This window comes from Alosa sapidissima, chromosome 16 (assembly GCF_018492685.1).
Source record: "Alosa sapidissima isolate fAloSap1 chromosome 16, fAloSap1.pri, whole genome shotgun sequence".
Lineage (NCBI taxonomy): Eukaryota > Metazoa > Chordata > Actinopteri > Clupeiformes > Clupeidae > Alosa > Alosa sapidissima.
The window spans coordinates 23,599,356-23,622,189 of record NC_055972.1 but is presented as its reverse complement, the minus strand read 5'-3'; the positions used below and the strand labels follow the sequence as shown (position 1 = coordinate 23,622,189).

The 22,834-nt window shown below is 43.9% G+C and overlaps 1 protein-coding gene across 5 annotated transcripts in view; it reads right to left on the bottom strand.

Annotated features, from left to right (window-relative positions):
• The window catches only part of LOC121684912 (dystonin-like), a 133,537-nt gene that overhangs the window by 86,089 nt on the left and 24,614 nt on the right, over positions 1–22,834 (bottom strand). For 2 of the 5 annotated variants that reach the window (XM_042065055.1, XM_042065056.1), the window contains 9 exons: positions 22,577–22,638; positions 17,945–18,034; positions 16,971–17,006; positions 14,507–14,584; positions 12,602–12,694; positions 4,966–5,132; positions 2,661–2,773; positions 2,425–2,531; positions 529–648 (listed from right to left, as the gene is read on the bottom strand). In XM_042065055.1, the coding sequence (XP_041920989.1) occupies positions 529–648; positions 2,425–2,531; positions 2,661–2,773; positions 4,966–5,132; positions 12,602–12,694; positions 14,507–14,584; positions 16,971–17,006; positions 17,945–18,034; positions 22,577–22,638 (866 nt within the window). Of the gene's footprint in view, positions 1–528; positions 649–2,424; positions 2,532–2,660; positions 2,774–4,965; positions 5,133–6,903; positions 8,638–12,601; positions 12,695–14,506; positions 14,585–16,970; positions 17,007–17,944; positions 18,035–22,576; positions 22,639–22,834 lie in introns of those variants that run through there. The other 3 variants (XM_042065052.1, XM_042065057.1, XM_042065054.1) reach the window with 2 other exon arrangements.

Sequence of the window (22,834 nt, the reverse complement as noted above, 5' to 3'; positions counted from 1 at the left end):
AAATCAATGATTAGATCACTCCAAATTCACTAAAAATCTTTACTTTAAAAGCATACAGTACTCACACAATTATTATTCTCTGTTCATGTAGTGAATCTTAACAGACTAAGAGACTGTAGAGACACTAGCACACCAACACAACTGCAATAATCCTGAAGTAGACACTCTTATATCTTCTAATTTTATGGACAGCGTTTAGACCCTGGCAAGTCTGCCTTCTAATTTTATGGATAGCATGTAGACCCAAGCAAGTCTGGGCAAACTGATATTCAACATGTATTCAATAGATATTACCCAAAGATCAGATTTAAATTTAGGGTCTAAGGCGCTAATTACTGTAATATCACTGAAATTGTAACATATACATCCACATTTAAACTCTATTCAACTTTCATTCTGAAATAAAAGTAAGAAAATTACTAAGATCACCAGATGATGGTTATTTGCAATGTTGCCATGTCACTGCATCTGACTGATATATTAAACTTGAATGCATATCTAAGGTGCATCTAACTGCTCTTCTCTCACCTTGAGCTCCACAGGGTTGTTGGGAAACGTTCTGTCAGACATGACAGCCACGTGATGTTTGATCCATTGGCTGAGGTAATTCACCATGTTCTGGTATTCCACCCATTTAATGTCGACATCCTGTTTTGAGGTGAAAACAAAACAAAAAAATAATTGTGAAAGAAACACACATCTTGAACGACGGTAGGAGGTATGGCTGTAAAGCAGCAACTATTCGGAGAGATGACAGCTCCATAATAAAATGTGATTTATGCAGGCTTGTTGGAATAGACCACCCTGTGCTTTTATAGACAATAAGAACAATGTAAACGTTACCATAACATTATATCACATATCATTACAGAGAATCAGGAATCTGTGTGAAGTTTTCATTGCTATCAAAACAGACACATTCCTTGGCATTCCTAAACACGATTCATTTGCATCTCCCTCATGTGCTACACAGCTGAACCATGACAGTGTACCTTCAGGAAACATTGTTGGCAGTGTTCTAGGATTGAGTCCAAAAAAACAAACGCAACCTTTAAAAACTACACCTCTTCCCAACAAAACTACTGTTTGCCAAAAATGCCAGCCAACATCCACAAGGGATTCATTCTCCATTGGCCACATAATGGTGCAATGAAGTAAGCAAATAACAGCATGCACATGGTGTTATTATGACCGCCGCGCAGCGAAGCGGCGGTCATATAGGTTTAGTCAGATTTTTTTTTTCTTTTTCGCATGCCCAAATTTCCGTCAAGGATTCCCGGGACACTGAAAGACCGGGGTACACGAAACTTGGTGGGCATGTAACCCCACATGGATAGCATGGAACCATCGTTTTTCGTTTTGATCTGTAGCCCCCCCGCTGGACTGGACCCCCCGAAAGGAGGGTAGGGCAGACACAGTTCTCTGTGAATATCTTGAGAACTGTAGGGCCTAGGATGACCATTTTTTTCCGTATCTTTGCCTCCAGGGGTCATGTTAACCCATTTCATGTGCACACATGTGCACAAACAGATACACACACACATACATTCACAGTAATCATACGTATGACACATACTCACATAATAGACATATGTACGCATGCATGCACAGGCACATACACAGGCACACACACAAGCACGCACACACACACACACACACACACACACACACACACACACACACACACACTCACACACACACATACACACACACATTACATAAACATGTTCATGCACACATGCACACAATTCTAGAATTTCGAACAGGCAAGATGGAGGTGGGGTTGTTTAAAATGAATTTTACATATGAAATCTATGAACTAATCATGTTTTGGTTTTGTTGTCTAGCAGATACCAGTGAGAATTGAGTGTGAATAATGGAATTTAGTGAGACAGTTAGAATTATATAGGCCTTTCAGCGTGATTTATTTTTGGGGGAAAAATGTGCTGGACTGGGCGGCGGTCATATTTTGTACCGCTCTGCGGTACATCTAGTTTGAAAACAGTCCGTTGGACTTCACAGCATATCACACGCAATGGTGCTTCTGATCATATCATGGATCACTGCTGAGAAAGCTGTAAAGACTAGCTAGTGTTCCGCTAGCTCTTTCACAGGAAGCTTCACTCCATGAAGACTGTGGTTTACATCTTCACCTTACATCAGCACCTCATAAAAGTTAGACTTATCAGCTTGTTCCCTCGGCTACTGACTAAACAGCAGAGCTCAGAGCAGCCAGACCACATGTCTCCTACCATTCTTCCACCAAAGTCAGTGTAAACAGTCTTTTCTCATGACCAGTAAACCACATGATTATATAGTTGCATTCCAGCTGAAAATTGTGGTCTTAAAACAGTCCATGAAGTTCATTATTCTGTAAACGTGTGATATAGTCAAATGGTCTTTAAAAGAAATCTTTGTACTTACATTTGCACTGACACCTTCAGCCCCCTCAGGTACTTTCGGGAAGACATCATACAGTGTTGAAACGTAGGTAATGACAGATTTCTCGTCTGGAGTTTGTACATCCACATCTGAAAGACACACCAACAGACACACACAGAGTTTTACCCAAACTTCTAGAAGTTTCTATTGAGAGAGTATTTGAATATAGTCATGCAATCAATTCTTGGCATTGGTGAGTTATTCCCAATGCCACTTACCCTCTGGGTCCAGTAATCTGGCAACACCGAGCTGCTCGGCCACACCGAACGCTTGTTCCAGATTCGACCTGCTGGTCTGCACTGACACTCTGCTTATGTCAATCAGGTCAGGCCTAACACAAGAGAGATAAATAAGTCATCTTGTTACTGAGGGTCCACAACAAACAAAGCACTGGAATTTTAGCATCATCACAGGAACATCACAAAAACACAGTGGTGCTAGAGAGCATGAGCCCTGAAGAGATTTCTGAAAATCTGCTTAAAAACAACTTGAAATGTGATCCAATATTTATCTAGATATGACAAAATATATGGCAGATTTTCAGAAACATCTCGTAAGGAGCTCATACATTTTCTAAATCCATAGCACCTCCTAGAATCATAACACTACCAGCCTACCATATGTATATAATAAGTGATTTTTTTCCCAATGATGCACTGCAGTGCATAGCAGCTGTGCATGATTCATCTATAATAATAATACACTGCTATATGCACCATTAATACCATTCTGATTATGGTTAGTGTATGCTTTCTCATCTAGAACAGCCACTCTACATGACTGACTGAAACATCACGTCACCCTTCATTTGTCTATAGCCGTTTTTAATTCTCACACACCATTGTCACAAAGACGAACGAAAACAAAATTGGGACAAGGAAATAATGACAAGGCACTCCAGGGGACAGTAAACACACAGAGGAAATGCCTGATGTGTTCCTGATGCCCCAGCCAGGTCGAGTCAATGTGTGTTTGCTTTGGAGGTCAGCTAGCCCAACTCCGACAACAGGGTTTAAGGGTCAGTGGAAACTTTCCACACCAAACCCTAAGCTGTTTGCAGACTAAAGCGGTTGCTTATGCATCCTTGAGATTATGTGTCGGCATAATAACACAGCCTCCTAAAGAGAATCAGCACAGATTGTGCAGAAAGAGAGAGAGAGAGAGAGAAAGAGAGGAAGAGAGAGAGAGAGAGAGAGAGAGAGAGAGAGAGAGAGAGAAAGAGAGAGAGATGTCCAACAGCAAGGAACAGAAGGCCTAATTTTTCGTCTCTGGTTTCTAGGGTAGCTGAGACAAAGTCATTTCCAATGACATCGAAGCTAAACCCAAACTACTGCTCACAACACTCCTGGTACAGTACAGAGTGACATTAAAATGAGGTACAAGGGGCAATGTGACGAATCACAAATAGAGCAGCAAAAATGAGGGCACGCAAAACTCACTTACAGTACACCTTCCTTCATCCCCCATTATACAACATAACCATGTGATTAACTTGAGATAGTGGGGGCGGACCATACATAGCCATAGCCCATAGCCATATTCCAATAGCTTTAGCTGACATGACAGTTATTATAGAATGACATAGAAATGTATCATTACCTACATCTGTAATTATAGTTATTGCTGAAATGACATATGTTGAAATGAGATATATGTTGAAATGAGATATGTTAAAACCGTTAGTAATGATACATTCATCATAAACTGTCATTGCATTGTGTGTATGTGGTGTGTGTGGGGGGCATACAGACAAGATAAAGTGAACATGAAGTTAATACATCTACAAACACACTTATTACCAAAATTCCTTCACTATTGCTATCTGTGAGCCAGACAGAGTGGCTTGTTGGCCAACATAACATGGCTCAGGATATAACAGATATACCATAGGCCTAACCATAGTGTTGATAAGGCAGAAATGTATAAATAACCAATAATAACAAATACATTCATATTTGCTGACTACTGATTGTGGGATGATTAACTTTTGCTGGTAAAAGCCAACTATCTTCCAAAGCAAAGCAAACCATGCCAATAACTGAAATTAAGTTTGTGTAACTACTGGTAAATGCACTTCATTTTCACATGACTTGATAAATGATTGATGCTCTACTAACCACTTAGCACACATCGCTACACACCCTCACATGTCACGTTAATCATTCTCCTTGTGTGTTGTTGTTCTGTGTGTATGCATAAGCTACCTGCAATTGTGAATTTTGGATTATACCAATAGCCCTAAGGGCTGGAAAGGGCTGGAGCATGGTGTGTGACTTCTGAGGAATGGTTTATGACGTATTACCACTGACTATAAAATAATAATAAGAATGCGACTGACTCAATAATCAATCATACAGTAACATTTCGTACAAATAAAAATAGGCCTAATCAAAAAAGATCATAGGCTATCAAACATTATACAACAATTGGGTTCTATGGAACTATTTATTTGTTTCTGATTGGCCGAGAGACGGCCCCCTTATCTTGTGGCATGATGCTGCTGCCTCTGGCCATGACAGTTACCTGTATTTGTGAATGATGGCGTTGAACAGTCTTCCATCCCTCCAAGAGGTAGTGAAGTTGTCACAGCGGACGCCCACGTAGCCCTCTGTCATCTGCTGAGACCAGAGCAGCAGACGCTCCTTGGCTGTCATGTCCTCGGACTCTCCCGTCACATGGATGTCCGAGATCTGTGGAGGGGATACACTTAATGATTGATGTGGAATCAGTGGGGGACAACGATATGAAGATAACATAAGATAAGATAAGAAGAATTTCAGATATACACGTGCTATAGGCAGCGGCTAATCGACAACCAAGCCTATTTACCATCACAAACAAAATCACCAACAAAGCAACCTTTATGGGCAAAAAACATCACCAACAGTACAGCCTTCAAGACCTTTTCACTGGGATCATTAAGAAGGCACCTTCCTTCATCAGTGCTTCATTGAATTAGGCCCCCGACACCTCCAGAAGGCTCAACAGTGGTATCCGGCATCCCAGACCCACCCCCCTCCACACTATGATGAGTTCTCTACTAACAAATACCGACACATTTTTCGGTCAAGAGGAAGAATAGGCATAGTTTTGTAGTTTTGCTGTCTTGGTAATAAAGGCATGATGAGGTCAAATGAGGCTGACATGCCAGAGAGAGTACCGATTTTATGCAACCTTGTTGGCAAGCTTCATTTACTTCATTCAGTCAGTCAATCAATTTTAAGCTCATCGCCAACTCATTTGAAAAAAAAAAAAACCCTCTGCGAGTGGTTTTCATAATATGCATAACTATGTCAAAAATGAATGCTGCTTCAGTCCAACAAAAACAGGAAAATGGGCCATGCAACGCCCTGCATGACAGACAAACAAAAAATAGAAGCAACAAAAACAAAACTCAACTTCTTAGCCTACTTTTTCCACTGATCAAGGTCACTGAGTGCATTGCACTGGGTGTTTTTCCTTTCAAATATGCTTCATCACTCCACTAAAGAAACTCTCTTGGCCCCCCATCTATCAGAGCTGAGGCAGGGAAAATGCAACTCGTCAGACCTGAACCCTCCAAACCAGAGAAAATATCACATTTCACAGGGATTGTTGAGCATCAAACAAACACGATCCTGCAGAAGTCTTTGGCGGATGTCATGACACTCATCACGTTCATTGCAGGACCCATATGAGGGCATAAGGATTTCATTACATTTCTATCACCAGACACTGTGGAGGACAACGCTCACGGCTGCCACTAGGAAGCAACCATCCGAGGGCAAATTGCTCAAATTAGCTGTGCGACTAACAAAATGCTGGCCAAGCAGATTCGGTGGGGATATAACCGCTTAACCTAATGCCTTTTCCATTCCACTCTAGTCTGTAGCATCAGAGGCCTGGTCTACACCACATTTAAAGAAACAGCACAGATCCAGGTGACGTCATTCATCTACAAAAAATAAATAATTTTACTGTAATTACAAACCTTAGAGAGATAATTACTGTGCTGTGGTAAGCCGGCCTTTAAAATGAACATCTGACAATAAGAACTTTTTCAACACTCCCTGTGTTATTAGGCTGCAAACTGAGCTACCATTTGACTGGATCTAAACCCAGCTCTGTTTGCAATTATAGAAGGCCTTTCCTTTAGTATGGTTTCATGGAAAGCTGGGCAATTGAGACAATAGACGTGGAAAGAAGGTACCGTGCAGCCAAGACAGAAGCAGATCAACACTTTATGACCCCAAAACGGAACTCATTCCTCATTCAAATACATGAGGAATAGAATAGAAACTGCCTGGCTATATTCTCACTTTCATTTGTCAAGATGTGACTGCTATTTCACTGCTTACAGAGTAGTCCAACGATAGCACAGCAAGCTTATGATGCACATCAATGATTAGAAATTCTAGACGTGTAGTTATGCACTAACCATGTCCTGATGCTGAACATATGGACGCCTGGTGCTTACATTACCTCAGAGGGTTTGACGGTCATGTACTTGACCGGTTTTTGGATGCCGTCCAGGGAACCCTGGGAAACGGAAGCATCTGAGCATGTGTGTGCCCTCCTCCGCTTCCTGTGAACTTGCGTGCTCCACATGAGTCTGCGGAGACCCTTCACGTCCTCTAGCATGCGGTCCTCTGCGTCCCGCTGACCGGCCCGCAGCGACCGTAGCATGTGCTCAACAGCCCCGAAACTGACCGCCCGCCGCAGCTGCCTCTGCAGGAGCCGGCGCTCCAGCAGGCTGTCCTTGGGGGCCACGCGCCGCGAGGTCCGGGTCACGCCGTGAAGGTTTCGCTCCACGGCAGTGTCCGGTTGACCGTCCACATCGTCGCCGGCATCGCTCGACCGGCGCGCTCCGTGCGCTAACGCAAGCTTTTTCCGACACGTGGCTGAAGCTCCTCCGCGGGATTTGGAGACCACGGGAACCTCTCCAACATAAACTCCCTCGCTGAGGCTGCCCAGTTTGGGCCTTGCCGCCTCCGTCTCGCGGGACCCAGCGGCCCTCTCATGGCTCTCGGGAGCCTGGCCCAGGGGAGGGTCCTGCTGGGCTTCGCTCTGGACGCTCTCCCCTCCGCGGCTCTTCAGAGAGTCTCCCGGCTGGAAGTCGCCCGACTTGCGCTTCTTCCTCCTCTGGAAGTAGCGGCGGCCGCCGCGCAGCTCCTTGACGCCCGGCGTGAGCGGGGCCTTGTTGGGGTCGACGTAGCACTCCTCCTTCGGCCCACGCACGCAGCCGCACATATTCCCCATGGCGGACTCCTCTCACATGTCCCGCGTTCCCACCAAACAAACAGCCAGCACCGTTCTCAGCCAGTGGAACTCCGATCTCGCACTGCCCGCCCGCCACTCAGTCTCTCCGGTTCTCAGCGCACACAGACTTCTTATTCCACAGGGAGATGGACATTTTTCCCTCTCCTCAGTCAGTGAGTCAGTGAAAGAGAGTCAGTGAAAGAGAAAGAGAGAGAGGGAGAGAGAGAAAGAGAAAGAGGAAGGGAGAGGTGGCAGCCAGCCCGGTCAACCTCACCGCCCAGCACACTCTCGTCAGAGCTGGCGTGCCTTCTGGCTGAAGCTCCGTGTGCTAACTCCCTCTGGAAGAGCTCTTGAGGTGCCCCAGGCAAGCCCCCTGTGCCCTCTCTCTTTTCCTCTTTATGCCCTTTCTCTCTCACTCTTTCACTATGTTTGTCTCTTTCACTCTCTCTTTCCTCTCTTCGCGTCAAACTCCACTGCGACTGCTCTGCCTCTCAGACTGCCCAGCTCAGACTGCCCCCTCAGCCGGCAGTCTGGAATCTCAGCTGACCTTTGAAACTATTCCCTTTGCCCTGCTAATCCAAAGCTAACGTCATAAACATGGGCCGGCGAAAAAAGAAATGAAGTTAGAGGGAGCGTTGCCGAAAGAGCCTAGTCCACGCCTTTCGCTTCACCGGGCTTTGCTTCTCTGACGGAAAACAAAATTGCAACCAAGCCGGTCGGTGTTCTTCAGTTATAGCATAAACATGCGCACTCCTGTGCCGCGGCTGGTGTTGGGTTTCCCCTGAATGTGCGTGTCTGTAACTAAACAGTCTGAAGCATGAAAGAGAACAGACAGGAAAAGAGAGGGATGAGAGGGGGGGGGGCTGGGGCAGTAATGCTCTCTCTCGCTCTCTCTCTCTCTCTCTCTCCCTGCCGCCCACTGTCCGATCGCTACGGTCCAGCGTGTGTGAAACCTTTGCTCAGCAAGTTCAGGGGACGGGGGACGGGGGACGGGGACGATATGGGACGTGCCAGTCACAGACGACTGTGGCCTATCATGGGCTCTTTAAAAATAACAGGAGCTAGCGTGGGCCGTGTAAGCATGTCACAGGTTACAGCGCCCCAGCCAAAGGCGCCTCTAATCAGGAATAATGCAACCCACAAGGCACAGTGCAGGGCTCAAGTCCGGAGGTTTAAACTAAACAAACACAGATTATCATCAAGCACCATTGACTTTCATCAGAAGCCAGTGACGCACTTGACCTTTCCCAGAAATAAACATGCACAATATCACCCGGCCTTATCATGATCTACTGTATGTCTACAATAAAATTTATAACACAATAAAAAAGGATCAATTTCATGAGGTTGTATTCAATAAACTTTGGATGAAGCATATGACATGCTCAGCAAATGATGGTATCTTGTATGTTGCATTCATTGGAAAATCTCTTCCCAATATGCCAATTGCAAGAGCCTCAGATAAACCTATAGTTTTGTATCAGCTGTGGAAGGACTGGTTATTGAAGGTGTAGAAATTACTTCACTGCGTAGCCAGGCTATAAATAACCCCTGTCACAGGGCTGTGCTACTATTCTGAAGCCGGTGACATTTCCTCTGAAGGTTACCAGCTACAGGAGCGTCCAGTTCAATACTACCTGGTGCCCGCCACAATACAGAGAGGGGGAAAGAACCGAGTGAAGTACGCAAGGAGGGCTGCTGAGGGAGTGGTGGCAAGAGACGGATTCTCTAATGACTTCATGTGGCCAGCATGGCAGATGTAATAACGGAGAAATGAAATCCTCATATGCCTGTCACATTCGGTCAAGATGACGTTTGTAATAATGTCTCGACACGGTGGCAATATCAAATCAGACAATGTGCCGCATCGTTTCTCCAGGTTCGCAGCTCCTGGCAGACATGACATAACAGCATTCCGCAGGTGTACAGGAGTAAGAAAAGAGTGAGACATAAAACCAATCACTCAAAACTACTGTTACCGTGGTACAGACTTTCTCTGTTTTCTTATCAAGGCCTGTTTATTGCTCATTGGCCCATCGCATGCTAACATCTAAATCTAAAATTAGGTTAAAATTCTTGAAACAGCAATGTTGCATCTTTATAGCATAAATGACAACAAACATGAAACTTCACACTTGACAGTTACCACTGCATATGGCTGCAGCTACAGTAAAAGGCCACGCCCCTTCCTCAGGCTTGTGTACATAAAACAATATGATACCAACCCTGTCAAGGAATTATTTTGACTTGTGTTCGACAGCCTACCATTTTCTTGACCCAACTGAAACAAATTCACTAAAGTTGCAAAGTAAGTAAACCAATAAAATCCAGAAGTTTAACTCTAGCCTTTTACACAATAAGCACACAGTTCATTTAGACAGGGCTGCACTACACGAAAACGAATTAGCCATTAGCCTCTACAAATCACATCCATATTCACAAAGTGTGTTACTAGAATATGGGACCAGAAAAAGGGTCATCACTGAGTCAACCATTTGTCAAAAAATGGCCTTAAAAATGTGTTTCTCCTGGCGCTGGAAGAATGCCAGAGTGGGAGCAAAACAACTCCCAGAGTGCCCTGCAACCCTGAGTAAGTCAAGAGGCAACAGGCCCCCTCTCTCTCTCTCTCTGTGCTCATGCCCGACGGCTTGCGTGAGTGACAGGGGCAGGTGCTGGCAAACGTCACCCAAGCTACCTGTCAATCTGTTTTATGAGCCCATGCATTATAACACATACTTTCTCCTCACTCTCTCTGGTTTTCACTCTCTCTCTCTCTGTCTCTTTTTTTTCTTTTTTCTTTTGTCCTGCAGCATCAAATTCTTTATGCCATGATTGCCATCGTTTCTGTTTTTTTTTTTCTTGCTTGCTTGCTTTATCGAGGACAGTGTGGGGAGAGTGGGTCGTTCCAGTGTCACAGCAGATGCCTGAGGAGGAGTTGAGACATGCTGCTTGGACAAACTCCCTACATTCCTGACCACTCAATGGGCGTTGCAGGGCCTCGCACCCTGTCTCTCAATAAGGCACTATTCGCTCAAACAGCACTGATATCACCCCACCCCAGCCTCTCCTCTCCTCTCAGGGTCCCAGCAGCAGTAAGCTGAGAGTTTTAAAGCGCTACTGCAAGCATTCTTGCCTCATAGTGCAACATGAAGTGAAGCCTGCAGACAGAACCAATGATATTAATAATCCATTGCGGAGAGATGGGGGGACGCAGTGTGTGTGTGTACGACGTGTGTGTGTGTGTATGTGTGTGTGCGAATGTGTTTGCAGAGGGAGTCAGAGTACAGGCATGCAACGCTAGTATGTTAGAGGGAATGATGCTTCTCTGAAGCTCAGGCCATCCAAAGATAATGTGGGTTTGCCTGGGATTAGGGAGAAGAGTGGTGACATTGTCACAAAAATGCAGACTTGTATCAAGATAGAATTGCAACTGCAGCAACACAATAAGCACTGCATGCCTGTGTGTGTGTGTGTGTGTGTGTGTGTGTGTGTGTGTGTGTGCGTGTGTGTGTGTGTGTGTGCGTGTGTGTGTGTGTGTGGAAATGAGCCAGACAGACTGTGTGTACGTGGCACAACAACAGCAGAAATGGTTACATTTCATTGCAGACAGTTAAAACATGGCTAATGGATGACAGCATAGACTCAAAAATAGACTCACTGCAGCAAAAAAGACAAAAAGCAGCTGTCTGCATCAGTTCTGAGAGCTAACTATTCACATTAAGTATGTAGCAGACTGAATGTGTTTTCAAACCACATATGCATGATAAGGCAAAATCAGAATCAGCTGGTTTCTCCTTGAATAAAGGTCCAATCAAGGCTCCAATCAAGATATCAAAACATACTAGCCATAAAAATAACAGATGTGTGCATGCTACACAGTTTCAATTGAAATGTACACACACTAAGTATCAAAATGATCTTTCACTCATTTCACTTCTTACGTTCTTGTCAGTTGGACACTACTGTGGTAGCATTGACTTGAGCCAGATAATAAATTAACAGTTAATGTTCAAAACTGGCAAGTGTGGCCTAATAATCACTCCCAGCTCCTTTGCTTCACCTTAGTCATCATTCTCAACCCTTCCGGTTCCACCCTTCCATCCTTCTGCAGTGTCCTTCTGAGCCAGACACACCCTAATCAAACCCCAGCATTTGGACATACTTAATTACAGGGCTATTATAAACTACAGTTACATGATGATCTAAGGTGTTTCTGCCAGCCACCACATCAAAGCTAAAACCACAAAGTGGACAACACCCAGACGATTTATTCATTCACAGGGCACACAGTCAAGCTGATATAATAGCATTGATTTCCATGGAACTTGAAAGAGCAATAGTGTTATAAAACCATTACTTCTAACACTCCTTTCTCTATCATTAAGATATTTAATTGCGTGACTCTGTTCATGACACCTATGTAATGTTTCTACATGAAGATTTAGGCATGGAGTGTTATTGTCCCCCCCCAGCAGCAGGGGCTCTCCATTGGATTACTCTGACCTCTTGTGGTGGGAGGATGAAATGCAGTTGATTTTTTTTTATCAAGTGCCCCGCAGTGTAATACAGGCTAATCCTGATTCACAAGCAGCTTAAGCCACACGCAAGCTTTCCAGGCCTGCCAGCACAGCAGAACCAAGCAGTGCCACACTAAAAAATCATGTCATTCACTTGTCTATAGGCCAAGCACTTTCAAGATTTCACTTTCTCCACCTTCAAAAGTCAGCCCATCTTTTTCGGTGAGCAACCACGATACAAATCATACAATCAATTAAAAAAAATGTTAACAGTTAAATATATCATTAATATCATCACTTCTTCATCCATAGCCATATATACATGCAAGCAGATAAACAGAAAGATATATAAATGTTAACTTATAGATAGTCAAATAAGAAAATGTGTCATAATCCTGACCTACCTGAAAGTGCAGAATTATGGTCCATATTAACCCCAACGTCAGTTTGGGATTTCCGTCTGTGATGTCATCATTCCTGATGTTCACCAGTTTCACCTGGGTCAGCAAAAGAGCATGTGTGAGAAGGACTTGACCATTCAACACCACATGCATAACCAAGACCTTGAGAATATGCTCTTTCTATAGTGTTTCTATACTGTGCAATATAATAATGAGCAATTTAAAGATTACTAGGCCTCAAGACAAGCCACACATATAAAGCATCAGTATATTAAAATATCACATCACATTGATATGATATTTAGTAATAGCAGTTTCATGGATATTTTAATTATTTGGGCTCTCTGAACTCTTAGTGTTAAAAATAACATTCTTTAATCAATGTCTGCCTAAGATCACTTGATAGCAACATTGTTTAAATTGTCTATGTTCTACCACAAGGGGGCAGTAAAAGACAGCTCAATAAGTCAAGTCAGAATATTGTCAAATGCATCTGAGAGGAGAGGAGACTGTGGTCCTTTTACTGACATAACTACATTTCCGTAAAGGAAAAACAACTATAAAAGAGACATACTGCAAAGCATCCATTTCTCAGCACATAAGTGGTTAAAGAACATCCTGTAATCTAAACATGACTTTGTCAAACATGATTGTTAAAACATCTACAGTTGTTTACGTGGAGACGCAAGATACAATCTGTCAGTGTTGAAATCAAGATCAAGTTTTGTGCTAATAGGCCAAGTGTTAATTGTCGAACACTAATGCAGATCAAACTCCGCTGAAAGAATGACACTGAGTGTTAACAGTGTGTCTTTGTGCACTCACACCCATTCTCTGGCTCTGCATGGACTTGGCAAAAACGCTAATGTCCCTTTTGCCCAGTCATGTGACCATTCAGAGCCGTTCACTATCAGCAAGTGAAAAAGAAAGTGAAAGTGCTGTCCAGTTGGTTAATGAATATGAATGGCCCCGGTGAACTGCCAGCAACGCTACAAAAGGAGCAGGCAACAATGAGATAAATGGGCGGTTTGTATTGGAATGTGAGAATCCTTTGTCTGCGGGCAGGGACCACTGTCAGTGATGTAATCTCTCAGAGGGCCTGCCTGCCTGCCTGCATACAGAGGCGAGGCCACGGACTGCATTTCCCATCATTCTCTGATTAAACTGCCGGGAAGTCTGACTGGGGAAAAAAAACACTCGGAAGGATTGGTGACTACTGTACATCATAGCAATATTCTGTTGCAATTATCCCCCAGCTCTCGGCTCTCAGCTCTTAGCAGTGAGGAAATGAGCGCCTCACTGACATCTGATCTGCCTACTGCCTACTGCATTCATGATTCAGCCAATACATCACAAAGGTATCTGGCAGGAGTGCAATATATGTTTCACTGAAACCTCTCAGGAAAGGTGAGGCAAACATTTTGGTTAAAACATGTATGGCCTTGTTGTGATCTTATATATATATATATATATATATATATATATATATATATATATATATATATATATATGTGTGTGTGTGTGTGTGAAGAGTTCAGATGCAAAACCCTCTAAATCCGTCTGATCGCTTTTTTATCAGGCTCCTACAAGTATACGTTTTTGCCTACAAATCAATATTTCAGACCAGGAAGAGACTGGTATTAAGCGGGTTTTGAAGTGAAATGATCATTTTTGACAGAGGTGGCACTTAGAGGGTTTTGCATCCCTTTATATATAACTCACAATATATTGCATTAGTTAGCCTACATTAGCTAAAATGCAACATAGACAGAGTGCTCAGTACTATGCGTAATCTATATTTATACTGAAGTGCTCTCTCTGAAATGCATTGTAATGTAGTAGTTACATTATCATTGTCCATGGCTGATAGTCAAACAAGCCCCCTGATTGGTGTGCAGCTGGTCTTACCTGTCTCCTTTTTAAGTAGTCCAGTGCTATCTGTACATTCTGGAGTCTGTGGAAGCGCATTCGGCCTTTCTCCCGAGGCTGTGGGAAGAGACAGAGAAGAGGCCAGGAGGCGTCAGACTGCATGTGATGATGAAGAAAGCAACAAAAACCTTATCACTGGTCCCTTACCAGAAGGCTTGAAGACGCACCACATCACGTGTGTGTGTGTGTGTGTGTGTGTGTGTGTGTGTGTGTGTGTGTGGTGGTGGTGGTGGGGGGGAGGGGTAGAAGGGAGCCTGCACACCTTGAGAGGTTGCAGGTGCAAGTGCAGCTTCGGCTATTTCACAAGGAGCTGAAGAGCAAGAAAAAGTAAAGCACAACACTGCATACTCGACAGATCAACCAACGTTTCGGTCAGTCAGGCCTTCATCAACAGAGTTGGACTTTTCTTTTTCTTGCTCTTTTTATCCATTCCATACCAAAAGCAGAGTGAGAGGAATAAGGTCCCAATTAAGTGTGCATGAGGCGCATCCTCGACTTCTAGTGCCCTCTAGTGTCAGTCCTCCAAAATAATGTGATCATTTTAGGCTATGTTATCCTACACAATACACAATCAGTGGTGGCGTAGCAACAAAACAAAATCAGTTGTGTTAAGCTCACCAAGTGGAATCCTACAGCCCTGCAGCTTTGAACTCTACAGGTGAGGAGGGAGGGAGGGGAAGCTCTGGTGGCAGGAAGGCTGAACACCACATGAGCTAAAGGGAGAACCGTGATGCCTTGAGGAAGCAGAGAGGCAGCCGAGCCAACGGAGACAGGAAAATAAAAAAATAAAAACACGTGGACAATGCTTGTGCCCGAGTGTGAGGCAGTGAGATGGAAAAATGGCATGGCAGCCCACTGACTGGCTGACTGGTTGGCTGGCTGGCTGGCAGGCAGGCGACGGGATACAAGCCTCCGAGCGGGAAGCACTTCACTGAGGAAAACCTTCCACTCAGTCACAACCCCCCCCCTCCACCACCCTCAGGGAGGAGACCTTTCCTACCCCTACTTCATAGCTCTGTGAGATCACTCTAGACAACTGAGAGTCATACCAGCACTTCTGCATGTGAGCACATTTACTGTACATTGTGATGATAGAGATGACTGGTGAATTGTGAAGCCATTACATAAAGAGGTCCTCATACACCATCAGAGCGTGGATGTGAGGTTGCGTGCATATATGTGTGAGTGTGTGTGTGTGTGTATGTGTGTGTGTGTGTGTGTGTGTGTGTGTGTGTGTGTGTGAGTGTGTGCGTGTGTGCGTGTGTGCGTGTGTGGCTGCATGATGCAACAAGCGCTTACGAGTGGAAATAAAGGCCAAGGCTTAACTACCAAGCAGCAAGTGCCAGTTGACTTCTGAGCCTCCATGCAAACAATAATGAGAAAAATGGTTGATTCACTTGTTCATCGATAAGCACTTTCTTGTTTCTGCTTTTATTTCAGAAATAAATGAAATGCTTCAAAAAATAAAAAAAATAAAAGCAAAATCAGACCTGCAGGTGTCATTCGAACCTGCGAACTGACTTGGCTTAGATAGCAAAAGCTCATTGGGAGTACAGTACAAAAACAAACCACTCCCAGCCTGCAGTGTGAAGCACCAGCATGATCCAGGCTGTGACTCTCCCTCACGGTCATGATGCTCTAATGCTCATGGGCATCAGCCTATTCTGGTAAAGGTGGCCACTGCTGGGAATGACTAACCTAATTACTGAACATCACCAGAGGATGAGGGGGAGGAGGAGGAAGAGGAGGAGGAAGAGGAGGAGAAGGAGGAAGAAGAAAAACACGATAAAATGGAGGGGGAGAAAGATGAAACAGAAGAGGAAGAAGAAGTGGAGGAGGAAGAGGAAGAGGGAAAACAAAATGAAATGAGAAAGAAGAAGATGAAGAAGAAGAAGTGAAGGAGGAAGAAGAGCAAGAGGAAGAAAAACAAGATAAAATGGAGGAGGAGAAAGAAGAGGCAGAAGAAGAGAGGAACAAGAAGAAGGGGAGGAGGAAGAGGAGGAGGAAGAAAAATAAGTGGAGGAGGAGAAGAAGGAGGAAGAGAAACAAGATGAAATGAGAAAGAAAAGGCTGAAGAAGAGGAGAAAGAACGGGAGGAGGAGGAGAGGAAAAATAAGTGGAGGAAGAGGAGGAGAAAGAAGAAGAAAAACCAAAAAGAAATAGAGGAGGATGAGAAAGAAGAGGCAGAAGAAGGAGAGGAGTGCATCCAGTCAGGAAGTGACCTTGGAGTGGGCCAGGGCCAGATCATTTTCAGCATCAGCTGCTTTGAATGTTTGTTTGTTTGTCACTCTGGTTAAATGCCACGACACTCAGCTACACATTAGTGGTGTTAGGGAGGGGGTGGAGGGCAGGCGCCGGGGCCCACACCTACCCCCTTGTCTTCATCATCAACCTCTCGCGCATCCCCATGCTGCAAAACTGCGCATGCGTCAGCCGCACTCACCAACCGCAACGTCTTCAGAAAATCACGCTCCCGCGGCTTACCCCAGTAAACGTGAGCACGAGGGAGAGACAGCACACACACAAACACACACACACATACACGTCAGACATAAGGGGGCATGGGGACACCAACACAGGCATACAGACGAGGAAGATGAGGAGGAGGAGGAAGAGTGAACAGGATAATAGAGAGGAGAAATAAAGAAGGAGAGAAAAAGTCCTTACAAAGTGTTCTACTTCTACTATTCAAGTCAATAAATTCATCAAGGCAGTTCTCATTGTGCTTTATTACATTTCACACCATGTCTGAGACCTTACAGGAAATGGACTGAAATTACAGTCAACATAGCAAAGTTAACACTACAATGAAGTGGGTGTACCCACTCACTGATCTCACTGACTCCCTGGAAACCAGTAGCTAGCAGTACATATATATCTCTAGTATCCCCATTATTCACAGCTCACTGAGCTCCCTCATGACTATAATCATTTGTTCAATAAAACTCTTCAGCAAGAACAAAGAGAACAATACACTACACAAAGGCATCTATTGCGTAATCTCAAACTGCTGCTATACCCCCAGAAAGTCACATTTCTACATGCTATGCCCACTTCCTCATAGGGAATTTCACATGCATTTTTCCCAAATATCTGAAAGCAGTGCAGTGCAAACTTAGCTACACACTAGCCTTTCAGCAGAAACCTATCAGAATTAATTGTGTTACTGGGCGTACGAGTAGTACATTAAGGATTAATAACACCTGGCCATTTTACTTAGCTACTTAGCTACTTGCCATACCAATGCAAACCCAAAAATAACACAAGTGTTATGACTCGACAGAGCAACTTACCAGGCTAACTAAAAGAGCTCTAGTTTAAACTGCGATACAATCAGACACCAGATAAAAAGGGAGAGGAGGGCCACACATGTCACAACACACACAGGATAGAGACTAGAGAAAGAACGCTACTCACCAGTGATTCTCCAGACAACACCTCCAACAACGAGATCAGGTTATGTCCATCTCTCAGGTCTTCGTATAAGTCATTTACATGTTTCCGTACCTGTGAAGAAGAGAGAGACAGATTCAGTTAGATGCAGAGCAAAACAACCTTTGACCAAACTTCTGTACCCTGAGCCTTGTGTGTACTAGTTATTCCTAATCATAACCGAAACTCATCATTCAATCAGTTGGCACTGTTCGCATGTCCAGCATACATGTCCTGGGACAATATTATTGTTTTGATAAATATGAATTACATCTATTCAAATAAATCTATTAAAAAAGGATTCACTAACAACTAACACTAACACTGAAAATCTTATCCAAAAACAAAACCATATGACCATAATTCCCACTGTGCAATGCAAAGAAAAACCACGGTTACACTTTACTTGAAGGTATCTACATAAGAGTGACATGACACTGTCATAACCCTAACCCTAACTTGTCATGACAAAAACTAAATGATACTTATGTCATTCGGTTTTCGGACAAAAACTGAATGACACGTTTATGACTTGTTTACAATGTTTATGACACATTCATGACAGTGTCATGTCACTCTTATGTAGATACCTTCAAGTAAAGTGTTACCAAAACCACAACCGGTAGGCCTGTCATAACAATTAACCTACTTCAGACAAGAACCACAATTACAGTAAACAAAACCTGCAAATGAATCATCAGACCTAAATTAAAGAGAAACTATGCAGTTTTGGCAATTTCTTCGCTGTTTTCTCACTTTTTGATCGCAGGTTTCTCTGCAGAGCTCCCCCTACAGCTTCAGAGTATATATATTATGACACTCCTCAATCTGTCAGTCTGCAAGAATTTCTGTCTCTGAGGCTGTCGGCCTGCCGGCCCAAAGTTGCAAGGGTGATTTTTCCACTGACGGAAGCTAGATGGCCACCATTTACCCACGAAAAAAGTCATATAACCATTTCAATGACTCCGAAGCTGTTCAGTTAAGGTAAGTTAAGCTAAAAAAACTGCATAGTTCCCCTTTAAGGCAACCAGTTATACTACTCCCAACATTCATCTGTCTCCTTAAATGCCAGTAGGAGTCTGAAACAACTGCATTAGTCTACTTTGATGTGGTCAACACCATGAAGCTGACTGCTAACTACACTAATTACATGGGAGTCCCTAGCAGGAGTCAGAGAAGAGACCTGACACTAAACCATTAGTGGCTCTAAAACGTTAGGAGGAGCGTTGGGGACCACAGAAACGCCTCCAAACTTTGCTTTCCTCCTCTGCAAATGTATTGTGACTCCTTAAGCATTTCCTCCCTGTCAAAAACAATGGATAGGCGTCCCTCCCCTTTGGCCTGTTCAAACACAGTCTGATGTTTCAGATATGACTCTGCCTGTGCTTGTAAAGCCTGCAAGACAGGGCCCTGTCACTAATGTGGAGTAATGAGTTTCTCAGAGCAGAGCAGTTAGTCACTAGCTTTATGCCTATACAGTACATGTATTGTCTCCAACGGCCATGTGAGATAGGGTATCATCTTTCCTAATGACTGTTTTAAAGTTTTCTTTACATTAGCCTCCTTCTGTATAGAACTTCTCATTAAACTTTGAGAACTAATGTTGTAGCGGTGTGCAAGATCATATCAATACCTTTGCTGCCCACGGCACAACCAGCACCATCACACACACTCAATTAAAAAATGACTCCTATACAGCTAAACATGTGCAAGGAGACATCAAATAAGTGTCTTTGCAACGACCTATAGACTCATCACTCAGTGAGGTGATCGCTATACACCATGAGGTCATATTATGTGCCCTGTGCACTGGAGGTGCTGACAAAGAGATTAAAAAACTGCTTGTGTAAGCATCTATTTAATGCATTTACTTGAGCATGTTATACACACACACACAAAAAAACAAAGAAGGCGAAGGCCAGCGGGTGCTCCTGTATTGTATCTTGTTGAGTTAAAACAAGTATTATGCTGCTTATGTCTGCTAATTTTCATGTAGAGAAAGTTTTTTGATGTGTGTGGTATGGTTTATACAGTATGAGCTACGTCTAGGGGCAGCCGTGGCTTACTGGTTAGTGCTTCGGACTTGTAACCGGAGGGTTGCCGGTAGGCACGGCTGAAGTGCCCTTGAGCAAGGCACCTAACCCCTCACTGCTCCCCGAGCGCCGCTGTTGTTGCAGGCAGCTCACTGCGCCGGGATTACTGTGTGATTCACTAATTCACGGATTGGGATAAATGCAGAGACCAAATTTCCCTCACAGGATCAAAAGAGTATATATACTTATATATACATTTTTTTCCCACAATGCCTTTCTGCTCTGTTTACCTTCCACAGAGTGCTCCGTGGGCCATGCAAGTGCACCATCGCCTTAAACCTGTCTCTCTCATTCTATTACCGCACCTCCCAGCTCCTCTCGCTCTCCCTCTCCATCTCGGGTTTTGTGCACTTGGTGAGCCCTGGTGCAGGCTTATCTAACCAACCGTCATCACCCCCCCCCCCCCCAACCTGACACTCTGCAGCCTCGTAGCCAGAGCCCTGTGCAGGCGCTGTGCACTTCCCATTCGCGCCGCTGCCCTGAATACCAGCCTGCTTAAATCACCCCTCTGCCTCAGTGACCTGCTTTTACCCAGACTCCTACCCGCCATAATCCCAGCACCACACAGCTGCGGAGCCGAAATAGACTGCTACCCCCCCCCCCCCCTCTTTCTGGGTCACACAGATACCCCCTCCAAGTCTTTACTCAGCACCTTTGCTTCCCCTGACACTAGCTGGGGTTATGGTGACCCAGACATTAAAGGGGGGGGGTGGTATATAGGGTGGGTGAAGGGGAGGGCGGGGGGGGGTTGGTACTGAGCGGGTAAAGGGGGGTGATGGTGGGGTTGGTCCAGGGTAGGTGAAGGGGGAGGGGGGGTTGCTTGGTCAGTCATATGACAGCATGGCAGCAGTTTGCATTCAAATGGAAGGAGAGAAATGGAGGAAAGGCAGAGGGGCAGAGGGCCGTTAGGGGCCGTTATCTGAGATCTGGCAGCTAGCAACGTCCCAGTCAATTAAACAGTGAGTTCAGATAGTTAAACAGTGTTTAGGCCGAGTCGCACACGGCAGCTATAACAAAGCTCCCTTGAGGTTTATGCGTGGTTCCTACAGGCTGCAGTGACTTCTTCTGAACTAAGTCGAAATACGGCTAGTTGCGCCAGATAGCCACTTAATTGTTGATACCAAATCTCCTAACACTGTGTCAAAACTAGGATTATGACCCCTTCTGTAAGCTCATTAAACGATAAAAATAAAGGCAGATTTCGGAGCATGACAAGCTATTCCTTCTAGGTCCTTCAGTCGCTCTGACCCATCCTGCATGCTGATGGCATACTTGATACACAAGTAGCAACATGTTCACACTAATGGGTCGCTGCTGGTATCAGGAATGGCTTATAAAAACACTCTTGCTGAAGATGGGAATCACCCTGAGTAAATACTGGCAGCTTCTGCTCAATATCCATCACAATTGGCCAAGATTAAAGCTGGCAAAGCGTGCATGTCGCTGCCAAATCTGTCAGGAGCTAGTTCATTCCAGCAGTTATATTTTAATTGTCTTGGAAACTGTTGGGGGTAAAAAGCTGCCCGTCATTCCACAGCGGATTTGCGCTGAATGGGATTTGTTGATGGGCTGAGATAAAACAAAAGAGAATTTTAGACTTGTCTGGAGTTAAAAAGTCCCAGCAACTTAGTAAACAGGCCAACATTTCACTGAGTGCCATGAATGACTGAGAAGTGTGACTAGGCATGCAGTTTCTGCTTCTGTTGCTTCTTAAGACAGAGCTCTGCAGTATGACAGCTGTGAGTGTAACTTGTGACTTCACCCAGAGATTAGAGGTGCTGACAGTCCCCCAGCAGAATGGGCTATGCAGCAAAAAAGAATAGCATATAAAAAAGTAATATACAGGGAAACAGCACATTCAAATTAATTAATTAATTAATTAATTTATTAATTGATGAATTAATTCATTCATTAATATTTTCTTTGTGCTGAATAAGCTGGATAGGAGTCAGTAAATGCATTTTGGTATTTTGGCCCTCAGGTCTTTGCATTCAATGGATAGGAAAGCAAAATGGTGGGGTGGTACCTAATCAACAGTGTTTGTGTTACTCGTCTCTAGGAGAATGTCATGCTGACAGACTGAAAACAAAACTGTATCTAGACACTTTTTCCAGCTTGGATTAATATAAATGTGCAAGACTCCCATGGCAACATCTACGTGACACAACACTGAAATACACCATGGTCCTACAGGACTCTCACATCAAGCATAAGTAAATTGAGTGGGTGGTGGTAGTGTAGTGGTTAAGGAGCTAGGCTAAAGTGCAGCCTGAACGTTGTGGGTTCCATTCTCAGCTTCCACCATTGTACCCTTGAGCAAGGCACTTAACCCCAAGTTGCTCCAGGGACAATGTAATCCCTTGCAATATAGCTGACATATGGTATGTAAGTAATTTTGGATAAAAAAAGTGTCTGCTAAATATTTATTTTTAAATATAAAAATAAATGTAAATGTAAATTCTTTATTTAGAGTGGACATCTAAGCAGTAAGCAAAGAAAATGTGAAAAAAGAGATGCAACATACCTTTAATAGATGCTGGTTTATCCATTTAGTAAATGTCTTTTTCTGCACTCTGTCTCTTTCATCTGTAAGATAAGGAGATGTAGATAACGTCAAAACACAAATATACCAAAGCTGAAGCAACAAAGAGTTATTTTTGCTTTGTTTGGATTCCAATTATTCCTTTCTAGCAGTCTTTCAGATGAGGAAGGTAGATTGAGGGGCTTTGAATTAAAGTATATTGTGCTCAAGCACAAAACATGCAAACAAGAAGAGTACTGA